The 22,241-nt window shown below is 35.5% G+C and overlaps 2 protein-coding genes across 2 annotated transcripts in view; one reads left to right on the top strand and one right to left on the bottom strand.

Moving 5' to 3' along the window:
- LOC143401801 (uncharacterized) overlaps positions 1-22,241 on the top strand; it is a 197,681-nt gene that overhangs the window by 61,239 nt on the left and 114,201 nt on the right. The window lies entirely within an intron of this gene.
- The window catches only part of LOC143641832 (thyroid receptor-interacting protein 11-like), a 43,894-nt gene continuing 32,545 nt past the window's right edge, over positions 10,893-22,241 (bottom strand). The window contains exon 4 of the mRNA XM_077109716.1: positions 10,893-11,684. Coding sequence (XP_076965831.1) covers positions 10,893-11,684 — 792 coding nt within the window. The remainder of the gene's footprint in view (positions 11,685-22,241) is intronic.

Genomic DNA, 22,241 nt, shown 5'->3' with positions numbered 1-22,241 from the left:
AGACATCTGCTCTCTTATCTATTATGTAAATGCTTAGTATAGTGACATAAATGTTATCTGTTGTTGTTTAAACAGTATAAAGGATACATAAATTTTGGCTTCTATCTCAGAGCTGAGAGTGTTAATCTGTAATCCAAATAGAAAGGTGGACAAAAGACAGGTGAAGGGTAACTTGCAGTTGGTGGCCCAGGTGGCTCCACAGAAAGGTGAATTGGATCATGAGGTCAAATGTCATCAGTGGATCAATCCACTGATGGGTTTATAATTTGACAGGATTATTGGGAGTTGGTAAAAACTGTAGGCAGTAGGGCATACATTTGTTACCAACTCCCAATGGGAGGGTAGGTCATTGGAGTTGATTCCCTAGAAGGGGACATCTCATTCCTCAGATCTTTCTTTCCCTCACTGGTTTTTTGTTGTTGTTGTTGTTGTTGTTGTTTTTATCTCTATGAGATATGCAGCTCTGTTTAGAAGCCAGGCTCACTGCCTTGTTGATGTTCATTTTCTCCTGGTGTCTTTAAATATACTTTCCCTTATACACATCGATATTCAAATTTCACCTTATAAGATTTCCAATCCTAGCAAATTAGAAGTCATCCTAATAATCTCATGTTAATTTAATCCTCTCTTTAAAATGTTCTCTCCAAATACAGATACCTTCAGAGGCACTGGGGATTAGAACCCCAACATATTAATTTGGGGCAGGGACACTCTTCAGCTTATTCCAGAAGAATTTTTCTGATTATCAAATCTCAAATGGGAAAGAAAAAAAAAAAAGTACTCTAAAGGTAACTGATAAAACCATTATGTGCAATGTGTGGGGCTGGTTAGTTATTAAGTAACAAAGACATGCAAATACATACATAGAGTATACAATAGATACAACCATTTTCATTAGCCAAAAGCACATCGCCTTATTTAGAGAAAATGATAGAGCAAATGAACAAAATGTCCTGAGTAACTTTTATGTATAGACCATTGCTTTCAACTACTATCTCTCCGTCTTTCTCTTGCTTTCTCTTTTCTAGTCATGAATTTGAATTATCAAGAAAATATTTAAAGTAGTTCAGAGAGTTAACCCTTCTGAACCACAGAGATCATTTCTTTTTTTTTTTTAAATTTTTAAGGAAACATTAAGCATTTTACAATTTTGTCTCTGTCTACTCTATTTTAAGTCTCTTAAGAGCATCAAATATATTTTATGTGTCATGGACTCCAAGAGTCTTACACAGTGCTAGCTTAGTAAAGACACATGAGTGCTAGTAAATATTGGTTGGATAAAATGATGAATAATTTCAGATAAGTTAAGTGAGTCATTCAGGAGAATTATCAGGAGATTTCAAAACACAATTTTGATTGCTTTCAGGTGAGCATTTGATTCCCCTACACTGTTTACTTACATTGAATTTTTGAGTCAGTAGTTTTCTTTGTGTTATGAACTAAAAGTGAAAAGGAGAATAAAGAGAAGTCACTTGAACAATTAATCCTATATAAAGACATGTGCTTAGTCATCTTTTCTTACTTTCCAACTATAATTATTATGATATTATTATTATTATTATTATTATTATTATTATTATTATTATTATTACTGGTGCTGGGCATTGAACCCAGGGCCTTGTGCATGATAGGCAAGCACTGTACCAGCTGAGCTATATCCCCAGCCACTTTCTGATTATTATAACCATATTCATTACATGATATTATTCTATACAGATTTACCCAGAAAAAAAATTATAATCCTTTCCATTGTATTCTACTACAACTATAATCTTACCTAATATTTTAAAATTTGAAAAATGTTATGTAATTGTCTGTTTCACTTTGTTTGAGAAATTTATATTATTTGTATCTTTGGCAATTTGAAAGTGATTCTTAAATTTTACTCATAATCATTAACTATAGAATGGTATATATGCATTGTAATTTTATTCTATACACTTCCTAGGGTATCTTGCTAAAGGGTCCTCTGTAGGAAAACTAACATTTAATTTAAAAATGCTCTTACTACTTGAAGAAATCACTTGGTGCTTGGCAATAGCCTCGGTACCTATGAATATAGTTAAAATAAGAAGACATATAGTTTTTTTGAAGACGATATAAAGATGACTATAACGATCTGAAAAGATGTTGGAAATCATTAGCATTAGGGAGATGCAATCTGAGACCATCTTGAGGCATCATCACACTTCACAGGTTAAACAAAGAAAACCAAAGTGGTAATACCAGATACAGATGATACAGGACGCAGAGAAACTGGATCTCTCATACCTTGCTGGTGAATACTGAGAATGGTACAGCCACTCTGAAAACAGGTCACTAGATTCTTAAACAAGTAAACCTACCCTTATCACAGGGCCCAGCTCTGACTCTGGTGGATGTTTATTCCAATAAAAAGGAATGAAATGTTCACCCATGCAGCAACTCAGGTGAATCCCAAGGATATCATGCTGCATGGAAAAAGGCCAATCTCAAAAAGTCATATAGTGCATGATTCCATTCATAAAACATTCTTGAGATGACAAAATTATGGAGAGGGAGAAAAAGTTAGTGGATAGTGATGGGGGTGGTGTTGGCAGTGATGTTGTAAAAAGGTAGCAAGAGGGAGGAGAACTGGAGGACATTATATTAAGCAAAACAAGTCAGGCACAGAAAGACAAATACTGCCTGTTCACACTTACATGTGGAAACTAAAGGTGATCTCAAAGAAGTACAAGAAAGAATAGTGGTAACAGAGCCTGGGAGAGGTGTGTGTGGGTGTGTAGGCAGAGAATGATTAATAGGTGCAGGGGTGCAGATGGATGGAATGACTCCTTATTTTGTGTAACATGTAGGATAACTACGGCTCACAATAAGTAATATTTCAGAACAGCTAATAATGAGAATTTTGAATGTTCCCCACACAAAGAATTGGCATGTCCTCTGTGAGAGATATGCCCATGACATGATTATTATACATTGTATTTATATATTGAAATGCCACTGTATACATATATTACATGCTATGATTACCATATGTAAACTCTACACATACACACAGACATACACACAACAGAAAATAGAAAGTGGAAAGAGAAATTTTAGTGGTAATGGAATAGTTCTCTATCTGGTTTGTATTGGTCACTACACAGATGATACAGTGTCGTAGAACTACAACACATTGTTCTAACATTGGTTGGTCTTCCTAGTTTTGATATTGCACTACAGTTGTATAAGAAGAAACCATTGGGGAAACCGAGTGGAAGGTACATACTACTGTTCTATACTTCCTTGAACACTTTCTGTGACTCTATAATTTTTCAAAACAACAAAATCCCTTCACTTATTTCTTTCCATCTTGAATTGAGTTCTAAAAGAGGCAATACACTATTTTCTCTGTCTTTCCTCAATGCAATTTTCCATTATTTTATGTTACCATTGTTACGTTCTGGTGGGTTTCAAAACTCACTAGATTGAGCTTTCTCAGCAATGTTTTCTGCTTTTGTAACAGTAAATACGATTTTATGAAGAAAAAGTTTTGCAATCTCTGTACTCAAGCATAAAGCTAATTAATACACAGAACATAGTATGTTCATTCAGGAAACAGATATGCTTACATAGAAGGAAAATTTATTTTTAAGATAAACATTCAAAATATTGTATCAAATAGCTGAAGTAGTGATAGCTATCTATTTTTAGAAATATATAAATCTTCGCTTTTGACAAGTTGGTTATACTCAAGACATTACAAAATTGTAACTTGCTTTCATATTCTATATCACATATTTAATGTGAACAGAAAAGTAAACAGGAATAAATTTTCAATTTATTCCCCAGTCAAATGAAACACTATACAATGAAATGCTTTGCATTTTCATTTGTTGCACAGATGTGTCTGGAAGAAACTTGACTTGAAATCTGAGATATCTAGCCATCAATTATTCTCAGTGTGATACAGAGGATATACTTTTTAACTACTATTTTTAGTGCTAAAGTATCCTAGAAAGCACTATTCAGGGATGATTGGGAAAATTTTTGAAATAAACAGTGAGATATTTATCCACTAGAGATACTTGGCTTAGGTCACAAGTTTAGAGAATAAACTGTCAACTGTATACCAAGAAATCTAATTAATTTATGATTTTTCCTTATAAAGCCTAAGGGATCACCTTATTTGTCAAAATTCTTTCAGTCTCTCACAAAAACTAAAAAATCAACATCCCAAGGAGAATTCTGATAGAACACTTAAATTGTTATACATTTCTGCATATGAACATTTGCTCTAAAAAGATTTTTATACTTCTCTCTCTGTATATATTTGTTAAATGTCTTTATGAGATAAAATATAAAAAGTGTTCCTGTAAGAAACTTTTTAAAACTTATTAAGGCCCCTTTGTATATAATAAAGCAACGTTTATATTATTACTTTTATCATCTTCAATTCTTGGCTATTCTTATGTGCAGAAGTATATATTTTAGCAAAACTATTTCAACAAATACTTTTCCTTTTAGCTTCAAGTGTATTATGTACTTTACATGGAGCTTAAAGTGCTGTATTGTTCTTGGAGCTGTTTTTCAGTCTTTCTTTTCATGATATGATATGCCCCTTAATAAATTCCATGAGAACAAAGCTCCAGAGTCCATAATCCTGAGGATGAAGTGGCCTGTATGGGGGATATTCAAGATGAAGTTGCTATTAATTCTGTACCCAAACCATCAAATTCCTTTAGAAGCATTAATCCTGAATATGAAAGGAGAAGAAATGTGTTGCCCTGTGACAATACTATTCTTGTAGCCAAGGTGAGCTAAGGTCCTAGGCCAAAGACTACTGTGGTTTAGCCTTCCTTAGTGTGGCTCAGCCTTGCTCACTGTAAGTGCCACCTCCAGCTTCATATGCTCCCTGTGCTCAGCACTGGCCTACTCTTGTATAAAAAAATAAAAGCTGCATTTAGCCCTAAGCCTTACATAAAATAGAAAATGTATTTCTTAACTTAGTGACCCAGATTTCCTTTCAATGGGAAGGAGAATATCATCCCTTTCTTACTGGTTAATGGAAATTGCCAGGTAAAGTATGTATAATCACTCAAAAATCCTGAAGTAATTAAACTACTGAATGGACATTCCACATCTCTCCACCACCACTACTCTTAATCCTCATGCACACACACACATTACCGCCAAAGACCATTAGCTCATGTCTTTATGTAACCAGCCCTAGCTAAGAGCTGAGATTGGCACTGTGAAATAGATAGAAATATTGGTTTGAAGTCCTGTTGCTTTGGCATTTTCCAGAACATCTTAAAATGTCAGTGGTGAATATATGTTCAAATATTGTTGTCTGGCAAGTTGCCCAGAGCTCCAAAAATAAGATAGAATAAGTCCACATTTCATTAGTTACTGTGAAAGTTCCATCAAGCTTATCAGTTGGTTCTTAAGTCCCATTAGTTAAAGTCACCTGACTAGTTTTTCAGTTGTCAACTCTATCATTGTCCTTGCCTGAAGACCACAAGGTGTGTGTCAACACAGATGGACCCAAGGATTCAATGAAGCACTCCCTCTGCTTGTCAATGAGAGGAACTCTCTGTGGCTCCCACACACATCCTCAGGTGGATGGGCACTCCAGGATTCCATACCCTCATTTGCTTATTCATCTTGATCTGATTTTGTTCTGTATACACATAAATGACTTGGAAACTCTCAGCGTGGCTGCTAGAGAAGTAAATCAAAGGGCTGCCTAAGCCTGAATCCAACTTAGGTCTTTAGAAGCAACAATTGAACCTCTTTCTCTTGCTCTACCAGGATAGGAAGGATACAGCACTATTTCCAACCAGTTCCCTAATTAAAATACCTTCAGAGTTGTCATTGTTTTTTAAAGTAGTTACTCAGCTGACTAAATAAGATTACATAGACTCAGCATCTCTAGGAAACCATAACAGGTAGAATATGGAGTTAGAAATGTTATTTTTAGCCCATATATTACAGCAAGAGATTAGCACTTGTGAAATTAGATTGTTGAAAAACTGCCTCATGAGGTTACTGAATTTCTTTATAGACCCGAAGATACATGAATCTCTGCACATACACAGATGAAAGTCCACACATTTTTTGTTAGGACAGTCATTTTGCATAAGATTCATTGGTATCTAAAACTCAAATTCAAATTCATTATGTGTTTGTGCCACTGGTGATTTGAATGACTTTGTGATCAATCTCAATTGCATAGGTTTAAAAAAAGATTGTTTATATGATTTTTGTTTGTTTGTTTAGGTATGGGATTAAACCCAGGGATGCTTAACCACTGAGCCACATTCCCAGTTGTATTTATTTTATTTTGTTACAGAGTTTCTGTAAATTGCTGAGGCTGGCTTGGAACCCCTGGAATTAAAGGAATCTGTCACCACACCCTGCTAAGTTTACAAGATTTTTTTTTTTTTTTAATCCATGTCCTCATAAGACTAAGCCTTGATAAACAGGTAAAAAGTCCGATAGATAGGCACAAACTATTTTTAAAATAGTTTTCCTAAAGATCAGATTATTTTGAAGTTATAGAAATCATATTATTCTTTTTGTTTCTTTTAGTAACATCATTGTTTGGTGCATTACAATTGTTCAAAATAACGGCCTTTGTTATTACACATTGGTACCTTCACATAACCTAATTTGGGTTATTAGATTTCCCAGTACCTTCTCTTACTCCTCCCTCTCCTCATGTCTGGAAATCACTTATTATCATCCCTGAGAAGGACATGAAAAAAGGAAATAAATTGCTGGATGACAGTTCTTCAGTGCCAAGGATCATTCAAAGTATCACCTACAGTGCATTGCTCCAAAATTGGGGCCAGAGACGAGGAAGCTACTCTGGTTAACTGTTGCAGGGTTTGATCAGTTCAATGGATTTTGGTCTTTGTTATATTTTGCCTGTCCCAGATAAAAGTTTTTCAAATGGACAAGCTAACCAGAAAAGCTGCTCCAGTCCCTTCTGTCCAGTCTAGTCTTTCTTACTCTAAGCAAATCATCCTAATGTTCCTCCCCAGCAACTGAGGAAACAAAGACTTATGATAGACATGAAAGAAAACTCCATTTTTTTATATCATTTGATACTCACTCCATGTCCATAAACTACTAAAGTGTTAGGGTCTGTAAACAAGTCAGGATGGCGCCTGGCATTTTGCCAGAGGGAGTGGTTTGTGAAGGAACGCCAGGGAGCCTTTAAGTGTGGAGATTCCTTATTGGTTGACTGCTGTATCTAGTTTATGTTAATTAAGATAAGCTGTGTGGAATGTATATATACCCCTCCTGTCCTACAATAAACAGCTCCCACTCCTGCTGTATCAATGTACACAAGTTGCTCCTCACACCCCGGTTATTTTGCTGCAGCCGGACTGTGGCACTAAAGGTTTGCAATAAATCATCTCAAATACTATTTCATCTGTGCTCATAAAAAGTAGACACATTTTAATTGTTGGAACCTTTTACCTCTCTTGGGACCGAGGCCATTATTGGTTGGTGGCTGAGGTGGCCTCATGGGTTCTTCCAGAGCATTTCCGTATACATGACCTGGCTGGATTGGTGTTCGCAGGCTTTTAGCCTCTGCATGGGCTTTTGACCTTCGTGCTGCCTAATGGTTGAATCTGAAATCTTCCTAGGCCCCTTAGTGATAGTGACGGTACCTGCCCCTGCTTCGTTCTTCCTACTGTCTCTTCCTACTCCCTCCTTCTATCACTATATAAACTTGTCCCTGACAAAATAAAGTTGAGACTGTTGCACCTTCTTGGTTGTCTCCTCTCCCGACTCAGTGTGATTGTGGGCCAGGTTGGGTGGCAGGCCAGGTTGAGATACTTACCCTCTAGCTCAGCCCAGGAGAAGCTAGTGTGCTTCACTACCTCTGTCAGAGGGTGGTTCCCACAGCTGGTGCCTTGGAGAGGACAGGCTGATCCTGCCTGCCTCCCGTGTACCCTTTGTCACAGGGAGCGACATTAATGTGAGACCAAATCAAATCCAGGGATAGACATTAATAGAATATCTCAAATAAGTATTTAATAAAAAGGCTAGCAAATTCAGGGTCTTTAATGAAACTTTAATAAAATTGATGAGACAAGGAAACTGAAAGCACAATATTTTCTTAGGAACTTTTCTGTTTGGTGTTATCTTCTTTACAACATAGAAGCTTTTCCTAAGAATGCAGGGAGTATGAAATTTCTAAGGCTCTCTTGCTGTTTTCTCCATTAAACCCCTGTCTTAAAAATCTTGAATCTATATTAATCTTTGTAATTTTCTGGCTACCTATATAACATGTTTTTCTCAAGCATGCAGTGAGGTCGCTGTTTCCAAGAGCTCTTCAATTCTGAAATATAAGAAGTGTGTTTCCAGGCATTGAAACCCAAAGGCTCACCTAGACACAATGGAGTGAGCAGAATACATAAAAATCTCTCCTGACAAATCTGAACTCTGCTTTTCCCAACCATGTGAAGTCTATTGGAAGAAGATTCCAAGTAATTTGGCACGTCGAAGCAAAATATATACTTTGATATTCTTCTCAGGAGTTAGCCATGTTATGTTGCAGGAAGGCAGATTTTAGTGCTGAATTTCTGATTGTATCCCCCCAAAAGTTGTTCAGGCATATCATGCAAGAATGTAACCTCCAAAAAATAAATTATAAAGGGAGAAAATTAGACTTCAGAAGGCTGGATAATATTTGCATGTTCATGCATTTTACCACACATCAGACCTTCTTCCTTCTTCCTTGCTCTGATGTGAAGCATGTGCTTTCATTTTTCATTTTGGCTTAACATGTTATCATTTAATAATAATTCAGTAAATATACTTAGAACAAGAAAGTCACCTAATGACTCATGTCTTAGGGATGGTTTCAAAAAAAATTAATTGTGCATTTTGTACCATAGAGTATTCCCAGTGTTTCCTAGAATTGTTGCAACTGATGCTGGAAGCTTCGAAATAGAGCAGAAGGCATAAGGTCTGTGGCTTGTGACCCTTCCCAAAGTATGTAAGATCGGTAGACATTGAATGCAAACAAAAAACTATGCATCATTGAAGTTTTTCCTGTCACTAAAATGCTAGCAGAGCTCAAGGAATTGTGAGTCCCTTTTTCTATAGTACAGGAAAAATAAGAAATTTCAAGACTTGAGTTACCTACAATTTCTGAGAACGTACCTTGGTACTTAGAAGGTTCTCAACTTAAAAACACACAAAAAAAGAAATGTCATCATTTTCCATAGCATTTGGAAACTTTCCATAGGTTGGAAACTTTACTCTCAGAGGTCATCAGTTCTCAGATATTTATATGTTTTGAATACTTAGCCAATCTGACTTTGGGATGCATCTTCCAGTTGTTGTCTCAGTGATTTTGTTCATGCCTAACAACTGATGGCATCTTAATTTTGGTAAAATAATGTAAATGTTAAGGTGAAATTTAGAAATAAGAAAGGAAAAGCTGATATGGGTAGCTACTGGGTGTTTTGTCTTCCTTTTTTTTATTTTTGTAAAGTGAAACAAAAGATAAACCAAAAGTTTCTATCTTAAGTTAGGTAAAATCAAAGAGGAGAAAAAAGAAGATAATATAGCTAATACTGCACTGCCACCTGTAATTTCTAAAACAACTAAGAGCATTTTTATTAAAATTAACTTTGTTGACATGTATATTAAATTATAGAGTAAATATTAAATAATTCAATCTATATTATATTATTTAAATTTACTTTGTTAAATTGTATTAATTTAAATGAAATTTAATGAATTTTTAAATATAAATCATACTATAATTCAAGTTAATAAACAATATCAGTTAATAAAATAAATGTAAATCAAACAATAGTATTAATAAAAGAAATTTAAACAATACTAATTAATAAAGTAAATTTAAATTCGATTAATTTATATTAAATGATAATATAATTTATATTTAAAAATATATTAAATTTAATGTAAATTAATTCTAATAAAAATGTTCTGAGTGGTTTTAGAGACGACAGGTGTCAGAGAAGTATGTGCTATGCAATCTGCTTTTTCTCTTCTCTGATTTCACCTACTTAAGATAGAAACTTTTGATTCATCTTTTACCTTAATTTATCAAAAGTTTGTAACTACTACTATTTTAAGCTTTTCATCTTTCAAAAACTGTTGTTAGCTTATTTCTCTCCCCAACTTGTTTTGATCTACTGTTGTATAAAATGTGTTTATAAGAATTATTGTAGAGCCCCCAATAGTATGTAGATAAACAGTCCAGATATTTAATGATGCATTCTTACTAATTAACTTTTGCATTGGCAATGGATCATGTGATCCCACTTTGGGGTTGACTCATAAAAATACTCTTCCTTCTGGACATATTTAACATCTGGAAAACTGGATTAATGTGAAGTGACTTTTCTGTAGAAGTGGAAATAAGCAAAATGGATAGGGGTCATAGAATTGGGATTCAAAGCATCTTAGAATTTATCCACTAAGCTTCATGTTTAGGTCCTCCCCGTTGGAATTTTCCCTTGGTAGTTGTACAATGTTATCTTGGATAAAATAAATATTCTCAACTTTTTGCAACATTATATTTGGTTTTCATGTACTCTAAATCTGAGACCTCCTTCTTATGGGTTGGATTGTTCTTGTTTCCTGTAATTACATGTATCATTTTTATCTTAATGCCATTAAATTTAAGAAATATTATTCTTTTTTTAAAAAAAGAGGTTGGAACTAATGGTTCAAGAATGCTGCTCTGTACAGTTGCTCACAAAATTACATCAGAATTGATGACTGGTGATGATTAACTGCTACATTGGAACAAAATTCTATAAACAAAAAGTGCTACAAAAAACAAAACAAATTTTTAAAAAAGTACTATGGCAAAAAATCACAACAACAAGAACTCAAAAAATAAAATAAAATGCCTAGTACCTATACACTTACATACACCCGCTTTTTTGCTTTCTCTTACTGACACCACCATGATCTTTATGCAACAACTGCTCCATTTTGTCCTTTGGAATGTCCAGAATGCTCCCCATCAACTGCAATACTTCAAGACGTTTGCCTTTTGGTGCCTTGAAATGACCGATCAAAAGGTTTCTCATGAGGACCTTGTCTAGTTTTCCTTCTGTGCTGTTGACCAAAGTGGACAATTTCTGTTGTGCATGGTCCAACATTTCTTTTCGGAGCTCGTTTTGTTTTTTCAGTTCTTCCATCTCTTCTTCCTTGAGATCTAAGTCTTCTCTCAGTTTGGAAGCAGAATCCAACATAGCATTTGCTTCATGCAAACGTTCCTGCAATGATGATACTTCTCCTTCTAGCTTTTCGGCCTTGTTCTTCCATTCAGCTACCAACTGTTTTTCTTTGGCTAGTTCAGCAGAATGCATAGCTTTCTCTTCTTCTTGGGAGTGCTCTAGGTTACTTGATGACAGGGCACACTGCCTTACTCGTTCCTGGCAGAGCGAAAGCTGCAGTGCATTCTCATCCCTCTGTTGAGAGACCAGACTCAACTGTTCCTGCAGGGACTCTATCTGCACACTGGCTTGATGACTTGCCTTAGAAGATGTAGCTAGCTTCTCCTCCAAGAGTGTGACTTTCTGTCTCAGTTGAATCTCTTTGTCTTCCGCAGCCAATATTTCCTGGGCGTAAGACTCTTCTGATTCCAAGAGCTGGCTGCGTAGCCTTTCTAGCTCCCGGTTTAGGCGTAATTCTTGGTCCTGTAAGTGTTGAACCTCTTTTGTTCTTAGGATTTTTACTTTGGTCTCTTGAAAAATATCAGAATTCAATGTTTGAGCATCTCCTCTTTCTCCAGGCAACTGGGCTTTTATTTTTTCAATAGTTGTCTGCAAGTTCTTAATCTCCTCCTCTTTGTCTAAAAGTAACTGGCTATGCGCAGCATTCATCTGCTCATATTGGTACTTCAATTCATCCATTTCCTCCTTCTGCTCCTGTAAAGACTGAAGTAGTTGCATTTTACGCTGGTTTTGATTTTCAATTATATTCAGATGGTCTTCAATTTCATCTTCCAGATGATTTTTGACTATATTCAGTTGAGATACCTCCAATTCTAGTTCTGTGATAGCATCAAGAGCTTTAGGCTCAGCCACTGGTACAGCTTGATTTTGCTGTTCCCTAAGTGTTTCCAGTTCGAATTGCAGATAGTTGTTTTCTGCTTTCATGTAGGTAAGATTTCTGTCCTTTCTTTCAATGGCTTGCCTTAAAGTTTCATTTTCTCTTAAGGCCTGAGAACACTTATCTAAATCCTTTTGTAGTTCTGAATTTTTTTCTTCGAGTTTTTCAATAAAAACTTCTTTCTCATTTAGGACTTGTTTCAATTGCTCCTCGTCTTCTATATAAGATGCCAAAATTTCCTCCATTTCTTTTTCATCAGCAGTCATTTGCTCAATATTCTTTTTGAGTCCTGCTATTTCAAAGTCCTTCTCTTGATTGAGTTGCACTACACACTCGTGTTTCAGCTGTAAGGCAGAGGTATTCAAATGATGTGCATTGGAGAGTTCCTGAATAGTCTGCCTGTGATTATTTGCTTCTTCCAACAGTCTTTTTTCTGCCTGGTGAAGTTTGGCTTCTATCTCTTCTTTGTCTCTTTTTAGAGTCTCCATGATAGTGTCTTTTTCTTGAGAGATTTGATTGTTAGCAGCAATAGATTCTTCCAACTTACGCCTTACATCTTCACGTGCTAAAATCAACATTTCATTTTCTGTTTTGAGATCGATAGCAACTTTCTTTAAATTTTCATTGAGCTGTTCTACTTCAGAAAGATTTTGCCTTAAGTTGCCAATTTCTGCTTCCCGTTCTTTAAGCATGTCATCCTTACAATGACTGTTAGAGTCTTCATTCAGAGAACTTCGGTACTTACTCTTAAATCCAGACAGCTCATCTTCAATTTGTCTAATGGGATCCTTAAGCCCAAGGTTTTCCTGCTGGATGTTTAAACTATTTTTTTGTGACTTATTTAGCTGATCTACTAAATCTTCTACTTTACCTTCAAGCTTCTGCTTGGTTAAATGCAAATCACTGAGGCTCTGTGCATTCCCAGTCAACTTCTCCTTCTGCACATGCAACTCTTGGGATATGTTCATTTGATCATCCTCAAGTTGATGAACTCTCTTTTTTTCATCATCTAGTTCTTGTTCCAACTTCTTGATGACAAGGTCTCCTTCATTTTGTTGTTTGGATAGCTCATCTTTTATCAAAATCATGTGCTTTGTAGCTTCCTGATTCGGATGATCCAGTTCTTCTAACTCAGCTATCAGCATTTTCTCTTCATTGATAGTCTCATTCAGTTCTTCCTCCTTTGCCTTCAAGTGAACTTGTAAGTCTAGTAATCGTACATTCAAATTCATGTCTGTTGAAGCTCTGTTTTTCATGACTTGATGGTCACAGCTCAATTTTGACAGTGACATCTGAAGTTCCTCTTTTTCTTGACTCAATGATGACTTCTCTTTTTCTAAAGCTTCAACATGCATTTTAAGTTTCAGATTGTCTTCAGCAAGACGGTTATCCTGGTTTAAGCCATTTAGTCTCATGATTTCCTTCTCAGCATCAGCCAGGGCTTGTTTTAGCCTGAACACTTCTTCCACTGCTGAACTCTGAGGAAGGATTTTTCCCTTTTCTGCCACAGTAGAACTCTGCTCCAAAACTGACATTTCATGCTGATGATCATCTATGTCTGGACTTTGGTTTGGTTGAAGAGTCTTGATAGCATTTTGTACTTTGCAGATTTCACTTGTGTCAGAATGATATTTTCCCTGAGCCTCAGCAATCTGCCTCGAGTGACCAACTTCAGGTTCATATCTTGCAACTTTAATTGACAATCTGCTTGTTTCTTGTCGTGATAAAATTATGTCACTAAAATCCATGTCATCATCACGGAAGGCGGAAAAATGACTACTGATCCCGGAACCGAATGGAGCCAGAGCAGTTGTTGTTGGTACGCCACCAGCTCCTGAAGGTACCCATTGAGCAGCTGCCTGTAGTTGAAACACTTGATTTTGCAGTACAATCTGTCTTGCTTTAAGATGGCGGCTGATCTCTACCTCTTTCTGTTGCAGTTGATATTGGTAACTTACAGACTGATGGTTTATTTGCAGCTCTGATGCTTCATGCTTTTCTTCCAGATCAGTACAATACTTTTTCAGTCTTTCATTCTCACATCTTAGTGTGGAATCAGTAGTTTCCATTTCCTCTTCTCAGCAATGATGTAATGCTGCTTCTGGGTCTCCTAAGTCATCCAGAAGTATTTCCCTGGTGAAGCTGGAGATATGGCCAGTGAGGGAAGCCAAGCTGCTCCCCACCTGACCCAAGAAGTGGCCCAAGCCTGAGACCAGGCCTCCAAACCAGGACGACATCGCCGCCACTTCAGTGATCCATGGGACCAGCTCCAAACACCGCGTCCATCACCGTCCACTTCTCTGCCCCGAACGTCCTCCAGCGTTGCTAGGGTCAATTATGACCCAAGCGCTCAGAATTCCTCACAGCGCGAGGTTCCTGGGGCTCCACCAATACCAACCATCCCTCCCTGCCTCTAAACTCAGAAGCCGGTCCTGGGCTTTGACCGGGGGCTGGCAGCCAGTAGCACACTCACCCCCTGCAGGGCCTCTGCTTCTTCCCTGCACTTGCCTGTCAGCTATTGGCTCACAGGATTGGGCAGGGTTGGCTGGGAGGAGCTAGAGATACAGGAAAGTGTCCTAGTTTGAGTCCAAAGGCACTCCCACGAAGAATCAATGTTGTAGTTGAAATCCAAAGGTAGTTCACTGGACAGTTCCCTCTTGTCTGGGAGAGGTGGATTTTTTGTTGCTTTCAGTTGCATTCAGTTGACAAGGTGAGGTCTCGCTCCATTACAGAACGCAATCTATTTAATTAAAAGTCCCCGATTCAAAAGTAAATCTCACCCCAAAACACCAGAGTAATTACCAGAGTAATATTTGGCCAAATATGTGAGCATCATAGCTCAGATGGTTAATTTTATTTAACATATAAAATTAACCATCACAAAGTCTTAATCATTCTCAGAATTCAGATTATAATATGGATTAAATGTCACTAAAGAACCATCTTTACCCTTTCCAAAAATAATTTTTTGCTCTTAATCTATAAATGTTTGAGTTCATTTTAACATTATATGGTCCTTGTAAGTTCTGATTGAAGTTCATTTAAGTGCTCAAAAATTCCACTTCAATTGCACTTAAGAAACTTTGTTTTTGAGCCAAAAGGTTGATGTTCACTTAACCTATTGTTGTTTATCAATGCCAAATATAATCCAGGTTTGAACAGTGCAGAGTGAAATAAAAAGTTGAGAAATTTTCTACTATGCAGGAACAATCCTAAATTTAAATCCCATACCTAAAGTTAAGGATCAGAAGGAGTTAAGATAAGGCCCTGCTTTCCAAGGTGTTTAAATTCCAACAAGTTAATGAAGAGGCAGTTTTGTAGAGTTGGGGACAAAGCAAAGAGATGAAGCACATGGGATGTAACAGGCATACCAATTGGGACCAAAGCAATTTTGGAGCTAAACTGACAGAATGCATTTATAAAACCTCTCTCACTTGCAAGAGTTGAAGAGTAAATGAGAACATAGTGTGTAGTTCTCACCTGATGGCTGGTGCAGAGAAAGTGGCCAACAAATAGAGCCTGCTGCCATTTTGTTCATATTTGCTTTTTGTTTTGTTTAGGATCATTTTCCTTATTACCCTTTAGAAGGGGTTTGGGTTTGCTCCCATTACTCACTTCCCAGAGCCCATATTCAGGAGACTCTTTTCCTTGAGCTCTTCTTTCTATATGTGTATTCAGGGAGCAAATACTCAAGGTGGCAGAAATAAAATTTTAAGAATGAAGAATTTTAGGAAAATTAATGGTTAAATAGATTCTAAGGATTATATTAATCACCTCATAATGTCTCTTGCCTTCAAGATAGAGCAAGTAGACATAATTCCTCAGATTGCTATCAGAAACTAGTGACTGCATTTGTGTCTTGTGCTAGAAAAGGAAATCTTCTTTGTCTTTCTTATTCATCTCCAAATCTGAGAGAGAAATCAGGCCTGTATTAGTCAATCTTTCTTCATAAAAAACTAATATAAAAATTTAAGCCCCTTTCAGCATCTGCTGAAGTTGAGAATCCATGCTATATCCAAGCTGTGTCTACTGTTGAAGAAGCCATCAACAATACCAAGTATCCTTTTCTCCCTTTTGACCATTCCTCCTGTGTGTGTGTGTGTGGTGGGGGGGGGTTGTGTTTGGGTGTCGGTGTGTGTGTGTGCGTTTTAGAAGGCACTACATAAAAAAAAAATAAAGATGTTGTGTCCAATAAAGGCTAAATAATAAATATTTTTTTAAAAAAGAATTTAAATTGTCCATAAATGTTATACAAACTGTGAAATTAGATGCTTTCGCATCTAGTGACTTTTATAACTAGGACAAAGAATTAAATGTAGTTCTGCTGTGTATAAAATGATCAAAATAAATCACCAATATCATAAAGAAAGTTAAGTCTTGCCTATGTGGAAGCGATTGTTAAAGTCATGAGGATGGAGGATTTCACTGAGAAAAGAAGGCACATGGAGGAAAAGGAAGCTTCAGTTTTTCAATTGCTTATTATGTTTCAGCATTGGTTTGTTCTTTCCTAGACAGTATTTTATTTATTTAGTATAAAAATTTGGGTTGAAATATCTAGTAGAAGAACTGGAAGAAAAAAAAAAGAGGAGAAGGATTTGAAGAAGAAAGAACATGAGAGGAGAAATGGATAAAGAAAAATCATGATATTGTTTGTGATTAAGGCAAAAGGAAAGAGGGTGGGGGCAAAGGTTGGTGTACATGGTCAGATGCTGCATGAGGGGCACATTGAGGATGAAACCTGAGGAAGTTGGTTATTGATGATCTTTGTGGTTCATGGGGAGTGAAAGTGGGATTTCAAGGAAGTCAGGATGAGCTGCTCAAAAGTTCAAGTCAGTATTCAACAAAGATAGTGCCTTTTCCTTCATATCCCCTTCATGCTACAGAACAAGACCTACTTCCCCTCATACTTTATCTCTTGTAACTTTCTCCTTGTGGTCTTCTGTCTCATTTCCTTCCATGTTTCTCTCTCTGAAAAAAGGACCCTTGGATCCTGGATCCTCATTAAGCACATATTTATAAAATCCATTCATATACTAAATGCTGAAAAGGGAACAATGAAGTATTTTCCTTTCTAGTAGTTCTGAATATTTTCTTTATGTCAGAGACTCTTCCCTTTTATATATGTATAAATTGGTGATTTTGAAAAAAAATGTCATTTAAATTTAATCTGTGAAAAATCACTAGTTCAAGACAAGTGTTAATTCTTACCTTGAGAGTTTTTGTTGATGTACATTAAGGTAGTCAGTAATTGATATATGGTTGGGTTATCTCCTGTTTTGCATTGATTTCATGGGTTTATCATGGAACTTTTTCTTAGGCAGATATACTTTATACTGATGCATTACATTTTCTTTGATTTTTCTTTCCTAATATTTATAATCTAGTGGGTGCTAGGTTTTTATATCATTTCTTTCTTGCTTCTATTGCCAAACTGCTTATTAAATTACAGGCTAAATGAAAATAATGTTATAATAAGAGTGGAATGAGTCTATTGTTTTTCTGAAAATCTTTCTAAGTTGTTCTCTTGGTTTCTGTTTCAATTTACAGCCACAGAAACTAAACAAACAACACCCCTCTAGGGAAGACAGGAATGTAACACACACAATGCTTATGGCCCTGTGAGACACATTTAGATTATTAGGCAGGTGAAGAAAGGTCTTAAAGGGAAAGGTTGATTTTTTCCCATTTCTGTCTTGCACAGTAAGACAATGACAGCTCTTTGTGTGATTTTATAGTGTACAAATGTTCCAGTAGAGTAGTCACCGATTTAATCAATCATCCAGATGTTTAATCAAACATTCAGATATTTTTGTCAACTCTATGTGAAATAATTTAATGCCCCAAAGTGACTTGTTATTATAATGTATAGAAGAATTGAACTATGGAAAGTATTGAATAGAACCCTTCCATACAACCTTAACAAAGAAATAGAAACTAACACACACCCATCAATTCTTATGGTCATGCTTATTTACAGTGATAATTTGAACTCAACAAAATTTGTTTTGTTCACAGAATCTAAGGCTTTAGTATAAGGTGATATTTTGAATATTTCTTCAGTTGTATAAATTGGAAAAATAATGTGAATTAGTAATTATATTTTATGTCTGTCTTACTGTAAATCAAGTTCAAAGCATGAAATGTCACTTTAATTTTTATAAAACAAATTACTTGTAAAACTTGTAAAAATATTAATAGTATTTCTTAGGTCAACAAATGTTGCATACTATACAGGATAGTAGTGCAAAGAATATGGAGGTCTTAGAAACAAACCATCTAGTTTTGAATCTCAACTAAGTTATTATTCATAACTTGATCTTGGGTAGATTTCTTGACTTTCCTAATCTGAAGTTAATTCATCTGTAGAGCTCAGTGTCATTGTAAAAATTAACTATAGTGAATATAAAATGCCTGGCACTTTATAGCTTGTAGCTCTTATGCTTTTTCTAAGTTCTCACAATAGGTACAGCACTTTAAAATCATGTGTTCTATTTATCTGGAAAATAAGCCTCATAGTGTTCCTTTGCTCTCCTAAAGTATACATAGAATGTGCAACTCTATAGGGCCAATATTATTACCTTACTCCAAAAGTATACTTTTAACACCGACAAGGTTCTTGGTACTATCTCAGCAAAGGAATTCGTGAGGAACAAACAGACATAAGTTCTGTCCAATTAGAAAACTAATTTAGAAGAAAGAATAAATAAGTGAATAACTAGATGAATAAGTACATATTATAAAATACACTCTACTCAAAATGTACAATTACTGCAAGGAAGCAGAACTGAAATGCCTGCTTTGCAATAGATAGTCCAAGAAGAGTCTGAGTCAATGAAATATCATCTGTTTCTTGAAGCATAAGTATGCTTAACACGTACATTAGAAATTATATTATAATTAGAAATTATATTTTATGTCTGTCTTACTGTAAATCAAGTTCAAAGCAAGAAATGTCACTTTAATATCCGTAAAACAAATTACTTGTAAAACTTGTAAAAATATTAATAGTATTTCTTAGATCAACAGATGTTGCATACAATACAGGATAGTAGTGCAAAGAAAAGGGAGGTCTTAGAAATAAAACGTCTAGTTTTGAATCTTGACTAAGTTATTATTCATAACTTGATCTTGGGTAGATTTCTTGACTTCCCTAATCTGGAGTTAATTCATCTGTAGAGCTCAGTGTCATTGTAAAAATTAACTATAGTGAATATAAAATGCTTGGCACTTTATAGCTTGTAGCTCTTATGCTTTTTCTAAGTTCTCACAATAGGTACAGTGCTTTAAAATCATGTGTTCTATTTATCTGGAAAATAAGCCTCATAGTGTTCCTTTGCTCTCCTAAAGTATACATAGAATGTGCAACTCTATAGGGCCAATATTATTACCTCACTCCAAAAGTATACTTTTAACACTGACAAGGTTCTTGGTACTATCTCAGCAAAGGAATTCATGAGGAACAAACAGACATAAGTTCTGTCCAATTAGAAAACTAATTTAGAAGAAAGAATAAATAAGTGAATAACTAGATGAATAAGTACATATTTTAAAATATACTCTACTCAAAATGTACAATTATGGCAAGAAAGCAGAACTGAAATGCTTGCTTTGCGATAGATTATCCAAAAAGAGTCTGAGTAAATGAAATATCATCTGTTTCTTGCAGCATTAAGTATGCTTAGCAGGTAAATTATGAAGAAATTTACAGTTCTAGGCAAAGAAAACTGATGTGTGAACTGTATCAGGAAAGAGTTTTTTTCTGCATTGACAAACTGAAACAAGACGGGTGGATTGGAACGTCAGAATAAGGGGAGGCAGATCTGAGATCCCAGTGGAGGCTGGGGGAGTGGAAAAGACAAGGCATCAAAGGCATTTAGAGTAGCTTAGGTTTAATGTTTTTTTTTTTTTTTCTGGTATATAGGATTGAACCTAGGGCCATTAAACACTGAGTCACATTCGCAACCCTTTTTTAACTTTTTCTTTTGAGACAGGGTCTTTCTAACTTGTATAAAGACTCACAAAATCGCTGGGGCTTTCTTTGAACTCCTGATGATCCTGTCTCTAAATAAAATACAAAACAGTGAGATCCTGTCTCTAAATAAAATACCAAATAGGGCTGGGGATGTGGGTCCAGAGTCCCTGATTCAATCCCTAATAGCCACTCCCCCCCCCCAAAAAAAAAAGACATCTGCTCTCTTATCTATTATGTAAATGCTTAGTATAGTGACATAAATGTTATCTGTTGTTGTTTAAACAGTATAAAGGATACATAAATTTTGGCTTCTATCTCAGAGCTGAGAGTGTTAATCTGTAATCCAAATAGAAAGGTGGACAAAAGACAGGTGAAGGGTAACTTGCAGTTGGTGGCCCAGGTGGCTCCACAGAAAGGTGAATTGGATCATGAGGTCAAATGTCATCAGTGGATCAATCCACTGATGGGTTTATAATTTGACAGGATTATTGGGAGTTGGTAAAAACTGTAGGCAGTAGGGCATACATTTGTTACCAACTCCCAATGGGAGGGTAGGTCATTGGAGTTGATTCCCTAGAAGGGGACATCTCATTCCTCAGATCTTTCTTTTCCCTCACTGGTTTTTTGTTGTTGTTGTTGTTGTTGTTTTTATCTCTATGAGATATGCAGCTCTGTTTTGAAGCCAGGCTCACTGCCTTGTTGATGTTCATTTTCTCCTGGTGTCTTTAAATATACTTTCCCTTATACACATCTATATTCAAATTTCACCTTATAAGATTTCCAATCCTAGCAAATTAGAAGTCATCCTAATAATCTCGTGTTAATTTAATCCTCTCTTTAAAATGTTCTCTCCAAATACAGATACCTTCAGAGGCACTGGGGATTAGAACCCCAACATATTAATTTGGGGCAGGGACACTCTTCAGCTTATCCCAGAAGAATTTTTCTGATTATCAAATCTCAAATGGGAAAGAAAAAAAAAAAGTACTCTAAAGGTAACTGATAAAACCATTATGTGCAATGTGTGGGGCTGGTTAGTTATTAAGTAACAAAGACATGCAAATACATACATAGAGTACACAATAGATACAACCATTTTCATTAGACAAAAGCACATCGCCTTATTTAGAGAAAATGATAGAGCAAATGAACAAAATGTCCTGAGTAACTTTTATGTATAGACCATTGCTTTCAACTACTATCTCTCCGTCTTTCTCTTGCTTTCTCTTTTCTAGTCATGAATTTGAATTATCAAGAAAATATTTAAAATAGTTCAGAGAGTTAACCCTTCTGAACCACAGAGATCATTTCTTTTTTTTTTTAAATTTTTAAGGAAACATTAAGCATTTTACAATTTTGTCTCTGTCTACTCTATTTTAAGTCTCTTAAGAGCATCAAATATATTTTATGTGTCATGGACTCCAAGAGTCTTACACAGTGCTAGCTTAGTAAAGACACATGAGTGCTAGTAAATATTGGTTGGATAAAATGATGAATAATTTCAGATAAGTTAAGTGAGTCATTCAGGAGAATTATCAGGAGATTTCAAAACACAATTTTGATTGCTTTCAGGTGAGCATTTGATTCCCCTACACTGTTTACTTACATTGAATTTTTGAGTCAGTAGTTTTCTTTGTGTTATGAACTAAAAGTGAAAAGGAGAATAAAGAGAAGTCACTTGAACAATTAATCCTATATAAAGACATGTGCTTAGTCATCTTTTCTTACTTTCCAACTATAATTATTATGATATTATTATTATTATTATTATTATTATTATTATTATTATTATTATTATTATTACTGGTGCTGGGCATTGAACCCAGGGCCTTGTGCATGATAGGCAAGCACTGTACCAGCTGAGCTATATCCCCAGCCACTTTCTGATTATTATAACCATATTCATTACATGATATTATTCTATACAGATTTACCCAGAAAAAAAATTATAATCCTTTCCATTGTATTCTACTACAACTATAATCTTACCTAATATTTTAAAATTTGAAAAATGTTATGTAATTGTCTGTTTCACTTTGTTTGAGAAATTTATATTATTTGTATCTTTGGCAATTTGAAAGTGATTCTTAAATTTTACTCATAATCATTAACTATAGAATGGTATATATGCATTGTAATTTTATTCTATACACTTCCTAGGGTATCTTGCTAAAGGGTCCTC

This window comes from Callospermophilus lateralis, chromosome 6 (assembly GCF_048772815.1).
Source record: "Callospermophilus lateralis isolate mCalLat2 chromosome 6, mCalLat2.hap1, whole genome shotgun sequence".
Taxonomy (NCBI): domain Eukaryota; kingdom Metazoa; phylum Chordata; class Mammalia; order Rodentia; family Sciuridae; genus Callospermophilus; species Callospermophilus lateralis.
This window is presented reverse-complemented; position numbering and strand designations above follow the sequence as displayed.